This window comes from Heterodontus francisci, chromosome 1, assembly GCF_036365525.1.
Source record: "Heterodontus francisci isolate sHetFra1 chromosome 1, sHetFra1.hap1, whole genome shotgun sequence".
Lineage (NCBI taxonomy): Eukaryota > Metazoa > Chordata > Chondrichthyes > Heterodontiformes > Heterodontidae > Heterodontus > Heterodontus francisci.
In genome coordinates, this window is record NC_090371.1 from 58,602,245 (window position 1) to 58,615,868 (window position 13,624).

Sequence of the window (13,624 nt, forward strand, 5' to 3'; positions counted from 1 at the left end):
TCTTTGGCCACCTTATCTCGAGAGACAATGGATAAGCGCTTGGAGGTGGTGTAGCTATGTACAGATTATCACTCCAAATTCGCAAGGGCCATTGTTTTACTTAGGAAAATATTTGAAACTTCACTGCCCCAGCTGGAACGAAAATTATATCTCAAACACTTGCTTAAATAAGATTTATGGAATTCTGATGAATTTGAACTGGTTTGTAGAAATGCTGGATTTTTTTTGGTGAAACATATATTTTAGCCAACTTTCTGCTCACTCAGATGAGGAACGTTAATACTGGGGAACGGATCGTGTTCTATTTCATAGAGTCAGAGTCGTACAGCATAGAAATAGGCCCTTCAGCCCACCGCGTCCATGCCGACCATAATCCCTATCTATACTAATCCCACCTGCCTGCATTAATTCCATATCCCTCTATGCCTTGCTCATTCAAGTACCTGTCCAGCTGCCTCTTACGTGTCGCTACTGTTTCTGCCTCCACCACCTCCTCAGGCAGCTCATTCCAGATACCCACTATACTTTGTGTGAAAAATTTACCCCTCTGATCCCCTTTAAACCTCCTCCCTCTCACCTTAAATCTATGCCCTCTAGTTTTAGTCACCCCTACTTTGGGAAACAGACTCTGGCTATCTACCCTATCTATGCCTGTCATAACTTTATATACCTCTATCATGTCCCCTCTCAGCCTCCTTTGCTCCAGGGAAAACAGACCCAGCCGATCCAATCTCTCTTTATAACTCAAGCCCTCCAAACCAGGCAACATCCTTGTGAATCTTTTTTGCACCCTCTCTAGCTTAATCACATCTTTCCTGTAGTGCGGCGACCAGAACTGCACACAGTACTCCAAATGCGGCCTAACCAATGTCATGTACAACTGTGACATGACATCCCAACTCTTGTACTCAATGCCTTGGCCGATGAAGGCAAGCATGCCATACGCCTTCTTCACCACCCTGTCTACCTCTGTTGCCACTTTCAGGGAACTATGTACTTGCACCCCAAGGTCTCTCTGCTCAACAGCACTCCCCAGGGCCCTGCCATTCACTGTATATGTCCTGCCCTGGTTTAACTTCCCAAAATGCATCACTTCGTACTTGTCTGCGTTAAATTCCATTTGCCAATCCCTTGCCCACTTTCCCAGTTGATCTATATCCTCTTGTAACTTTAGACAACCTTCTTCACTGTCCACTATACCACCAATTTTGGTGTCATCTGCAAACTTACTAATCATGCCCCCTACATTCACATCCAAGTCATTAATATATAATGACAAATAACAGAGGGTCGAGCACCGATCCCTGCGGCACACCACTGGTCACCGGCCTCCAATCTGAAAAACAACCCTCCACTACCACCCTCTGCCTCGCATCACCAAGCCAATTTTGTATCCAATTTGCTAGCTCACCCTGGATCCCATGTGTTCGAATCTTCCGGACCAGCCTACCATGCGGGACTTTGACAAAGGCCTTCCTAAAGTCCATGTAGATAATATCCACCACCCTGCCCTCGTCAATCCTCTTGGTCACCTCCTCAAAAAACTCAATCAAATTCGTGAGTCATGATTTCCCACACAGAAAGCCATGCTGACTATCCCTAATCAGACCTTGCCTTTCCAAATGCATATAAATCCTGTCTCTCAGAATCCCTTCCAATAACTTTCCCACCATTGATGTAAGGCTCACTGGCCTGTAGTTCCCTGACTCATCCTTCTGCTGCCCTTCTTAAATAAAGGCACAACATTAGCTTTTGTCCAGTCTTCTGGTACCTCACCCATGACTAACGATGATACAAAAAGCACGGCCAGGGCCCTAGCAATCTTCTCCCTTGCTTCCCATAGCATCCGAGGATACACCTGGTCAGGCCCTGGGGATTTATCTACCTTAATGCGCTTCAAAACCTCCAACACCTCCTCCTTTGTAATGTTGATATGCTCCAGGATATCGCTGTTCCCTCCCTTGAACTCACTAGCTTCCATGACCTTCTCCATGGTAAATACGGACGAGAAATATTCATTTAAGACCTGCCCATTTCCCGTGGCTCCACACACAGATTACCACACTGATCCTTTAGGAGACCTACTCTCTCCCTAGCTACCCTTTTACTCAACATATTTATAGAATCTTTTAGGATTCTCCTTTATCTTATCTGCCAGGGAAATCTCATGGCCCCTTTTCGCCCTCCTAATTTCCTTAAGTGTAGTCCTACATCCCCTATACTCCTTGAGGGACTCGCTCGATCCCAGCTGCCTATACCTGACATATGCCTCCTTCTTTGTCCTGACCAGACCCTCAAAATCCCTCGTCAACCAAGGTTCCCTAAACTTGCCAGCCTTGCCATTCCATCTAACAGGAACATGCCGGCCCTGAACTCTTCCTATCTCACTTTTAAAAGCCTCTCACTTGCCAGAATTCCCTTTACCTGAAAACAGCCTCTCCCATTCAACTTTTGAGAGTTCCTGTCTGATACCATCAAGGTTAGCCTTCCCCCAATTTAGGACTTCAACCCGAGGACCAGTCCTATCCTTTTCCATAACTATCTTGAAGCTAATAGAGTTATGGTCACTGGTCCCAAGGTGCTCCACCACTGACACATCAACCACCTGCCCAGCCTCATTTCCTAAGAGAAGGTCGAGTGTAGCCCCTTCTGTAGCAGGGCCATCCACATACTGCTTTAGAAAACTATCATGGATGCACTTAACTAATTCTTCCCCATCTGATCCCTTAGCACTAAGGCAGGCCCAGTCAATATGGGCGGCACAGTGGTGCAGTGGTTAGCACCGCAGCCTCACAGTTCCAGCGACCTGGGTTCAGTTCTGAGTACTGCCTGTGCAGAGTTTGCAAGTTTTCCCCTGTGATCGCGTGGGTTTCCGCCGGGTGCTCCGGTTTCCTCCCACAGCCAAAGACTTGCAGGTTGATAGGTAAATTGGCCATTGTAAATTGCCCCTAGTGTAGGTCGGTGGTAGAAGAATGGTGGGATGTGGTAGGGAATATGGGATTCATGTAGGATTAGTAGAAATGGGTGGTTGTTGGTTGGCACAGACTTGGTGGGCCAAAGGGCCTGTTTCAGTGTTGTATCTCTAAATAAAATAAAATAAAATAAAATATTAGGGAAGTTAAAATCACCTATTACAACCCTATAATTCCTACACTTATCTGTGATTTCCCCACATATATGCTCCTCCAATTCCCTCTGACAATTGGGGGCCTATAGTATAATCCCATCAAAGTGATCACCCCTTTCTTATTTCTAAGTTCTACCCATAAGGCCTCACTGGACATTCCCCCCAGGATATCCTCTCCAAGTACTGCTGTGATGTCCTCCCTAATCAATAGTGCAACTCCCGCTCCTCTCTTACCTCCACCTCTGTCACGCCTGAAGCATCGGTACCCCGGAACATTGAGCTGCCAGTCCTGCCCATCCCTCAACCACGTTTCCGTAATAGCTATAATATCACAATTCCATGTACCGATCCATGCTCGGAGTTCATCTGCCTTACAGGTAAGGCTTCTTGTATTAAAGTAAATGCAGTTTAGCCTCCAGACCTTCAACACTCCCTGTCCTACCCCTGCCCGGCCTGCCTACTGGACTTGCTTGCTTTAACCTCTACATTTGCCTCAACTACCTCATTGGAGAGACTAATACTTTGGGTCCCACCCCCCTGCAAGGCTAGTTTAAACCCTCCAGAGTAGTACGAGCAAACCTCCCCGCAAGGATATTGGTCCCCTTCCAGTTCAGATGCAACCTGTCCCTCTTGTACAGGTCATCTCTGCACCAGAAGAGATCCCAATTATCTAAGTAGCTGAAGCTCTCCTGCCTACACCAGCTCTTCAGCCACGCATTCATTTGCCTTATCCTTCTATTCCTACCCTCACTCACACGTGGCACAGGGAGTAAATCTGAGATTACAACCCTACAGGCCCTGCTTTTTAACCTTCTGCCTAACTCCCTATATTCACTTTGCAGGACCTCATCTCTCTTCCTGCCTATGTCATTAGTATCAATATGGACCACGACCTCTGGCTGCTCACCCTCCCCTTTCAGAATGTCCTGCAGCCGCTCCGAGACATCCTTAACCCTTGCACCAGGGAGGCAACACACCATTCTGGAGTCTCGTTTGCTTTCCGCTAACTCGTGTCAGCATCAAGGATTTCCATGCCAGATTCAAATTTGAGTAAAACGTTCCTTACTGAATTCTGACAAGATGCCTCAGCCCACCTCAGAAAAGCACCTGTTCACCGTTGATTAATTTCCATCGCGAGCAATTCTGTGCCCTCTCTGAATGAGATTGCAAGTCTAATATTGATCATTGCCAAATTGATACGGAACTGGGATGAGACTGGCCAAAAATTTAAAAAAATTAAGAATCACATTAAGCTCTTCAAGGCACCAGAGGGAGAATATTTGTATCCGCTCAATCTGAGTCAATTTGAATCCATGTCCAAAAACTAAAACGTTCCATTTAAGCCACTTCACTCAATTCCCCCAAAACGTAAGTATGGAATTGGTTGGAATTGAAGTTACCACCATAAAAATGTAATTACAGTGAATAGTTACCTTTTTTGTCTCCCGTTAGTACCCAGATTTTAATATCTCCCCTTTTAAGGGTTTCAATGGTCTCAGAAACACCATCCTGCAGTTTATCCTCTACAGCAGTTGCTCCAAGAAGCTGGAATAGATTGCAAGCATGAATGCCATGTTGGAAAAGCAGGAAACAAAAAAAATGACCCTGAAATTACATCATAAGATACTAGAATACAAATGCGTAAGACATAGAAACAAGTCAATTGATTCAAACAGTTCATGCCTGTGTTAAGCTTCACTTCAGCCTCCCCCATCTTACTTTATCTCATCCTATCAGCATACACATCTCTAGTCCTTTCTCCCTCATGTACCTAGCTAAAATGCATCTATGCTCGTCACCCCAACTATTCCGTGGGGGAGCTAATTCCACATTCTGTCCAGAAGGTTCTCCTGAATTTCTTATGAGATTTATTAGTGACCTTCTTATAATTGACTGACTTACATAATTCTAAGCATTTCTATTTCAAAGGATGTGTTCACCCACAAGACACAAAAAGGATAACAAGTGGCATGAAAGCAAGTAAAATCATGAAAGAAGAAAGTTGAGTTTTCATAGGGTGACAAATAGAAAGCTTTTTCCCCTTCCATCCCTCATTTCCTGAATGTAGAGACTCTCAGAGATACAAGGGCTGACAGCACACCATTACCACTGAGATTCGGCCTGCTGATGACATGAATGAGCAATGAAGCCCAAAAAGTTTATTGCCCTTGTTGTTGAGATTTGAGGAAAGCATGTACTACACAAAAAAAAAATCTACATTATTGCACAAAGTCATGAAGTTTGCCAATTATAAAATAGTGCAACAGAACTCCATTCAACTTCTTAATCAGGGCTGCCTGATTTACACCATTAATAGGGTCAATATGATCTGAAAAATCTAGGCTAAAATATGTGCTGCCAGAACAGCTTTAATTAAGCATTTCTAAAGCTTGAAACAGACCAAAATGATTGCGAAGTGCCAAAAAATTCTCCATTACACTTAAGATTACAGGTTAATTCTCTAAAATACTCTTCCTCTGTATCCTACTTTAACTTGTGAATTTTGGATACTGAATACTTCAAGATGAAAATGATAATGTTTAAAAACAGACTTTGAGGCAGCAAAACTGAACTCCCATAACATTATGAAACACGTCAGACACAGACAGAAGTCAGTTTGAATGACAGGTCAGCCCATGACAGACCAAAGGCTGTCAAATATATAAAAGATATTAAAAAACTATACATACCAACAAATTCTTTTCAATTTCTTCATAGACTTCACTTTTTGCTTTATCACGATCGTTTGTGGAAACGCTGGCTGCTTGAAATTTTTTATCCCACTCTGCAAACTCTGCTTCACTAATATCCTTGTACGATAGACACAAAGTTCTGAGTGTTTCATCTGCAAATTCCTGTGAAACACAGATATGTTTAGTTTAGTTGTCTTGAATTTCTGTCAGTATTCTTTTGTTTTAAGCTCCAATGCTACTTTCTTCAAGTGGAAGAGAAAGGCAAGAAAGTTCATGAACATCTCAAACTATTGTATTCCCACAAGCTGACAGGATTCAGCTTGCCCCTCTCAAAGAACCGATACTCTGATAGTGAGACTATTGGCTGCTTTAGCCCCGTACTAGCTCATCCGCACCCAAACAGCAGAAGCACTTACAAGGAAGCGTGCTTGAGACAACAGGTCATCTGTCTCAATTACCTTCCCTCCAAAAGGTGACAGATGTGTAACTGCACCATTCATGTGCGAACAATTCAACAGAGATGTGGGGAGATAAAGGAATAAGTCATTACCACCAAGCCAGATACAGCTCCCATCTGACATCATGGGGTCACTGAGGTGCTCCACCTAAAGGCCTGGCTGAAAACACAACATTTCAGGTCTGCTTCAGATATTTCCCTGAGTTATTGTTAGTGGTTTCTGCTTTAAGCAGGCCTTCAGGATCTGGAGATTGGTTTCAGTACTTAAAGTCTAGACATACAATAGCGTAACCCGAGGGATGCAACAATGAAAAGCTTCTGCTAAATGAATGGGATAGCATAATCCTTGCACATGCATTTTCTGGAAGGCAAACTGATGAACACTTCAGTTGAGTCAAGACCGCACACAAATCATTAAAGGTACTTAATCTTACAGTGCATGTACAGACCACATTATAGCAAATGTCACTGTAATGAAACTTCAGTGTCTCTTAATAAACAACAAAACTAGGCCACATTGACCCTTCTCAGCAGTCTGAGAAATATTCATCTTTCCTGGACGGGTCATTTTCTCTGTAACCTGACCAGCTATCCATGCTCTTCTTTATCAAAGAACAAAGAAAATTACAGCATAGGAACAGGCCCTTCGGCCCTCCAAGCCTGCGCCGATCCAGATCCTCTATCTAAACCTGTCGCCTATTTTCTAAGGGTCTGTATCTCTTTGCTTCCTGCCCATTTATGTATCTGTCTAGATACATCTCAAGAGACGCTATCGTGCCCGCGTCTACCACCTCCGCTGGCAACGCATTCCAGGCACCCACCACCCTCTGCGTAAAGAACTTTCCACGCATATCCCCCCTAAACTTTTCCCCTCTCACTTTGAACTCGTGACCCCTAGTAATTGAATCCCCCACTCTGGGGAAAAAGCTTCTTGCTATCCACACTGTCCATACCTCTCATGATTTTGTACACCTCAATCAGGTCCCCCCTCAACCTCCATCTTTCTAATGAAAATAATCCTCATCTACTCAACCTCTCTTCATAGCTAGCGCCCTCCATACCAGGCAACATCCTGGTGAACCTCCTCTGCACCCTCTCCAAAGCATCCACATCCTTTTGGTAATGTGGCGACCAGAACTGCACGCAGTATTCCAAATGTGGCCGAACCAAAGTCTTATCCAACTGTAACATGACCTGCCAACTCTTGTACTCAATACCCCGTCCAATGAAGGGAAGCATGCCGTATGCCTTCTTGACCACTCTATTGACCTGCGTTGCCACCTTTAGGGAACAATGGACCTGAACACCCAAATCTCTCTGGACATCAATTTTCCCCAGGACTTTTCCATTTACTGTATAGTTCACTCTTGAATTGGATCTTCCAAAATGTATCACCTCGCATTTGCCCGGATTGAATTCCATCTGCCATTTCTCTGCCCAACTCTCCAATCTATCTATATTCTGCTATATGCTCGGACAGTCCCCTTCACTATCTGCTACTCCACCAATCTTAGTGTCGTCTGCAAACTTGCTAATCAGACCACCTATACTTTCCTCCAAATCATTTATGTATATCACAAACAACAGTGGTCCCAGCACGGATCCCTGTGGAACACCACTGGTCACACGTCTCCATTTTGAGAAACTCCCTTCCACTACGACTCTGTCTCCTGTTGCCCAGCCAGTTCTTTATCCATCTAGCTAGTACACCCTGGACCCCATGCGACTTCACTTTCTCCATCAACCTACCATGGGGAACCTTATCAAACGCCTTACTGAAGTCCATGTGTATATGACATCTACAGCCCTTCCCTCATCAATCAACTTTGTCACTTCCTCAAAGAATTCTATTAAGTTGGTAAGACATGACCTTCCCTGCACAAAACCATGTTGCCCATCACTGATAAGCCCATTTTCTTCCAAATGGGAATAGATCCTATCCCTCAGTATCTTCTCCAGCAGCTTCCCTACCACTGACGTCAGGCTCACCGGTCTATAATTACCTGGATTATCCCTGCTACCCTTCTTCAACAAAGGGACAACATTAGCAATTCTCCAGTCCTCCGGGACCTCACCTGTGTTTAAGGATGCTGCAAAGATATCTGTTCAGGCCCCAGCTATTTCCTCTCTCGCTTCCCTCAGTAACCTGGGATAGATCCCATCCGGACCTGGGGACTTGTCCACCTTAATGCCTTTTAGAATACCCAACACTTCCTCCCTACTTATGCCGACTTGACCTAGAGTAATCAAACATCTATCCCTAACCTCAACATCCGTCATGTCCCTCTCCTCGGTGAATACCGATGCAAAGTACTCATTTAGAATCTCACCCATTTTCTCTGACTCCACGCATAATTTTCCTCCTTTGTCCTTGAGTGGGCCAATCCTTTCTCTAGTTACCCTCTTGCTCTTTATATATGAATAAAAGGCTTTGGGATTTTCCTTAACCCTGTTTGCTAAAGATATTTCATGACCCCTTTTAGCCCTCTTAATTCCTCGTTTCAGATTGGTCTTACATTCCTGATATTCTTCCAAAGTTTCGTCTTTCTTCAGCCGCCTAGACCTTATGTATGCTTCCCTTTTCCTCTTAGCTAGTTTCACAATTTCACCTGTCATCCATGGTTCCCTAATCTTGCCATTTCTATCCCTCATTTTCACAGGAACATGTCTCTCCTGCACGCTAATCAACCTCTCTTAAAAAGCCTCCCACATATCAAATGTGGATTTATCTTCAAACAGCTGCTCCCAATCTACATTCCCCAGCTCCTGCCGAATTTTGGTATAGTTGGCCTTCCCCCAATTTAGCACTCTTCCTTTAGGACCACTCTCGTCTTTGTCCATGAGTATTCTAAAACTTAAGGAATTGTGATCCCTATTCCCAAAGTAGTCCCCTACTGAAACTTCAACCACCTGGCCGGGCTCATTCCCCAACACCAGGTCCAGTATGGCCCCTTCCCGAGTTGGACTATTTACATACTGCTCTCGAAAACCCTCCTGGATGCGCCTTACAAATTCTGCTCCATCTAGACCTCTAACACTAAGTGAATCTCAGTCAATGTTGGGAAAATTAAAATCTCCTATCACCACCACCCTGTTGCTCCTACATCTTTCCATAATCTGTTTACATATTTGTACCTCTATCTCACGCTCGCTGTTGGGAGGCCTGTAGTACAGCCCCAACATTGTTACCGCACCCTTCCTATTTCTGAGTTCTGCCCATATTGCCTCACTGCTCGAGTCCTCCATAGTGCCCTCCTTCAGCACAGCTGTGATATCCTCTTTGACCAGTAATGCAACTCCTCCACCCCTTTTACCTCCCTCTCTATCCCGCCTGAAGCATCGATATCCTGGGATATTTAGTTGCCAATCGTGCCCTTCCCTCAACCAAGTCTCAGTAATAGCAATATCATACTCCCAGGTACTAATCCAAGCCTTAAGTTCATCTGCCTTACCTACTACACTTCTTGCATTAAAACAAATGCACCTCAGACCACCAGTCCCTTTGCGTTCATCATCTGCTCCCTGCCTACTCTTCTCCTTCGTCACGCTGACTTCATTATCTAGTTCCTTACAGGCTTTAGTTACTACCTCCTTACTGTCCACTGACCTCCTCATTTGGTTCCCATCCCCCTGCCATATTAGTTTAAACCCTCCCCAACAGCGTTAGCAAAAGCACCCCCAAGGACCTCCCACAGAAAGTGGGCAGCTCAACCTCCAAATAGAATAGCAGTTAACATAAAAGGGAACCCAAAAATCTTTGACTGGCATGCAAATAAGAAGCGGGTAGTAGGAGTTGGGGTGGGTTCTATTAGGGACAAGGAGTGTGATATATGCTTAGAGATGCAGGGCAAAGCTAGAATACTTACTGAGTACTTTGTATCGGTATTTACGAAGGAAGAAGATGCTGACAAAATATCAGCAGAAGCGGCAATGGTAAAGGTAATGGATGGGGTGAAAACTGATAGCCAGCATTTCCACTACATCCTGCCTATGCTTGGAGTGGATAAGTCACTTGGTCTGGATGGCTTGCATCCCAGGTTGCTAAAGGAAGTAGGGGTGGAGATCATGGAAGGGCTTGCCATAATCTTCCAATCTTGCCCAGATAGGAGAGAGGTGGCAGAGGATTGGAGAGTGGCAAATGTGACACCCTTATTCAGAGAAAGGGTTAAGGACATTCCTAGTAAATACAGCCTGGTCAGTTTAACATCAGTGGTTGGTAAGGTTTTAGAAACAATAATCAGGGAAAACAAAATCAACAGGCACTTGGAGAGGTTTGAGTTAATTAGGGATAATGGATTTGTAAAAGGCAGGTCATACTTGATGAAACTAATTGTATTTTTTGATACAGTATCAGTGAAGGTCAATGAAGGGAATGCTGTCTACATGGACTTTAAGAAAGCGTTTGTTAAAGTACCACATAAAAATGCTAGTTAATGAAATTGAGGCTCATGGAATAGGTGGGTCAGTGTCAGCTCGGATAAAAAAAAAATTGGCTTCTGGATAAAAAACAGCTAGTCATGGTAAATGCTTGTTTTTCAGTCTGGAGAATGGTAGACAGTGGTGTTCCAAGGGTCAGTGCCAAGACCACTGTTATTTTTTGATATATATATATATAAATGACCTGGATATTGGAATACAGTAACATTTCAAAATTTGATGATGATGCCAAACTTGGAGGTGTGGCAAACTGTGAGGATGATACCAATTGACTGCAAGAGGAAATAGATAGGTAGCAGAATGGGCTGACAAGTGGCAGATTGAATTTAATACAGAGAAGTGTGAGGTTTTGCATCTTGGCAGAAGGCATAGGGAGAGGCATTATAGACTAAATGGCAAAGTTCTAAAGAGTGTGCAGGGACAGAGCATTGATCTTTGAAGGTGGCAGGACATAGTGAGAGAGTAGTGCAGTCGAGGGTTTTATTTGTTCATGGGATGTAGGCGTTGCTGGCTCGGCCAGCATTTATTGCCCATCTCTAATTGCCCTCGAGAAGGTGATGGAACTCGCTGGCCACAAAGGTGGTGAAAGCAGAATCAGTGTCTTCAAGAGGAAGTTTTTTTAAAATTCTTTCATGGGATGTGAGCATCACTGGTCCGGCCAGCCTTTATTGCCCGCCCCTAATTGCCTTAGAGAAGGTGAAAAGCCGCCTTCTTGAACCACTGCAGTCTTTGGGGTGTAACTATACCCACAGTGCTGCTAGGAAGGGAGTTCCAGGATTTTGACCCAGTGGAAGTGAAGGAACAGCGACATAGTTCCAAGTCAGGATGGTGTGTGACTTGGAGAACTTGCAGGTGGTGGTGTTCCCGTGCAAATGCTGCCCTTGTCCTACTAGATGGTAGAGGTCGCGGGCTTGGAAGGTGCTGTCAAAGGAGCCTTGGTGAGTTGCTGCAGTGCATCTTGTAAATGGAACACACTGCTGCCACTATGCGTTGGTGGTGGAGGCAGTGAATGGTGGATGGGGTGCAATCAAGCCGACTGCTTTGTCTTGGATGGTGTCAAGCTTCTTGAGTGTTGTTGGAGCTGCACCCATCCAAGCAAGTGGAGAGTATTCCGTCACCCTCCTCACTTGTGCCTTGCAGATGGTGGACAGGCTTTGGGGAGACAGGAGGTGAGTTACTTGCCACAGAATTCCCAGCCTCTGACCTGCTCTTGTAGCTACAGCATTTAAATGGCTGGCCCAGTTCAGTTTCTGGTCAATGGTGACTCCCAAGATGTTGATAGTGGGAGATTCAGCGATGGTAATGCCATTGAACATCAAGGGGAGATGGTTAGATACTCTTTTGTTTGAGAAGGTGCCTGACACTTGTGTGGCACAAATATTACTTGCCACTTATTAGCCCAAGCCCAATGATTTCAAGAGGAAATTGGATAGACACTAGAGAGAAATGAACTTGCAGGACTATGGGGATAGAACCGGGGAAATGGGACTGACTGAATTGCTCTGCAGAGACCGAGCATGAACTCGAAGGTCTGAATGGCCTCCTCTGTGCTGTATTGAGTCTATGACTTCCCTTGACTAGGGGAGGAATCAGTCAACAGAGCTGCCAATTCACAACTCCACCCCCATGAAGGGATGGCAATGTCTGAACAGTGCCCTCCAGAAATGACGTTAGTTCTCCCAAAGTTCAGGTGGGAATGTCTACTGGAAGTGAGATATGGAATCCTCCATGGTCCATTTTCTCATTAGCAACAGGCTCAGTGGCTGTTCATTACCCTGTTGGGTGAAGTAATTAGCATAGTCATCCCCTTTTTATCTCAACAGCTCCAGCATGCGACTACAAGTTGGATATTAAACCAGAGTGGACTTACAAACCAAAAGTAATGCTGCAAAATACATTATATTCAAATCCTTCAATGCAGAAATAATCAAAATAATCCTAAACCACAATAAAAATAAAATCACCATTGTTTCTAAATTCATTAGGCAGCCTCGGAACTTCAAGGTGATTAACAATTGATAGGAGGAAAAAAATCAGGGCTATATCCGTGATCAACAGATTAGAAATACATGCAACAAAAAGAAAATATTTGTAAATAACTTAAGTCTCTTCCTCACCATTAAAGCTTCTTCAGTCGAATCACGATTTGGGCTGTTGGGATGTAACCTCTCATATATCACCATATCAGCACCTTTGCAGTAGAGTTTAATATTACCCTCTGGCTCTCTCACTGCAAATATATCAAAATAATGGCAACAGTTTGTAACTCCCCTTTAAGCAAAACAAAAACTTAAAGCATTTAAGTCATAGTGCTGTTAATCAAGCAGTTGAACATAATTCACCAACTTTTCAACATGAACAGATATACCTTTGGCTTATTTGCGTTTCCTATCTGAAGTAGGCACTAAATATCCAATTTTTGATTTTCTCTCTTGCGTACAGATGCATCTTTTTGCTGGCCGTTTTCCACCAGCTTAACTTGGTTCCATCTACTGCTGCTTTTCCCATTGCAATCTAACTCTGCCCTACAGGTGCTTCACCCCTAACCATCGTGGAGGTTTCTGCCTAAATGCTCCATTTCCCATCCATCTCCCCGCAACACCCCAGAAGCCACTGCTCAGTCTAGACTCCTACTTGCCCAACTAATCTCCAATATTGATAAAGAGGAGATATTAGCTTTTAGAGATGATAATCCTGGTCAAAATTACCAGTCACTTGGGCATGGGTGGATTAATTAAAGAAATCCAGTGCAGATTTGTTAAAGGCAAATCGTGGTTAATCAACTAGCTTGATTTTTTTTTTTGCGAAGAGGGTTAATGAGGGTAATGTGGTTGATTTGGTGTACATGGACTTCCCAAAATTGTTTGGTAAAGTGCCACAGCAAAGTTGAAGTCCATGGGGGAAAAAAAG

General features: G+C 44.1%; 1 protein-coding gene across 1 annotated transcript in view; it reads right to left on the reverse strand.

Annotated features, from left to right (window-relative positions):
• atp8b1 (ATPase phospholipid transporting 8B1) overlaps window positions 1-13,624 on the reverse strand; it is an 86,951-nt gene that overhangs the window by 40,048 nt on the left and 33,279 nt on the right. The window contains exons 16-18 of the mRNA XM_068031017.1: window positions 12,832-12,944; window positions 5,818-5,982; window positions 4,561-4,672 (exon numbers count right to left, since the gene is read on the reverse strand). Coding sequence (XP_067887118.1) covers window positions 4,561-4,672; window positions 5,818-5,982; window positions 12,832-12,944 — 390 coding nt within the window. The remainder of the gene's footprint in view (window positions 1-4,560; window positions 4,673-5,817; window positions 5,983-12,831; window positions 12,945-13,624) is intronic.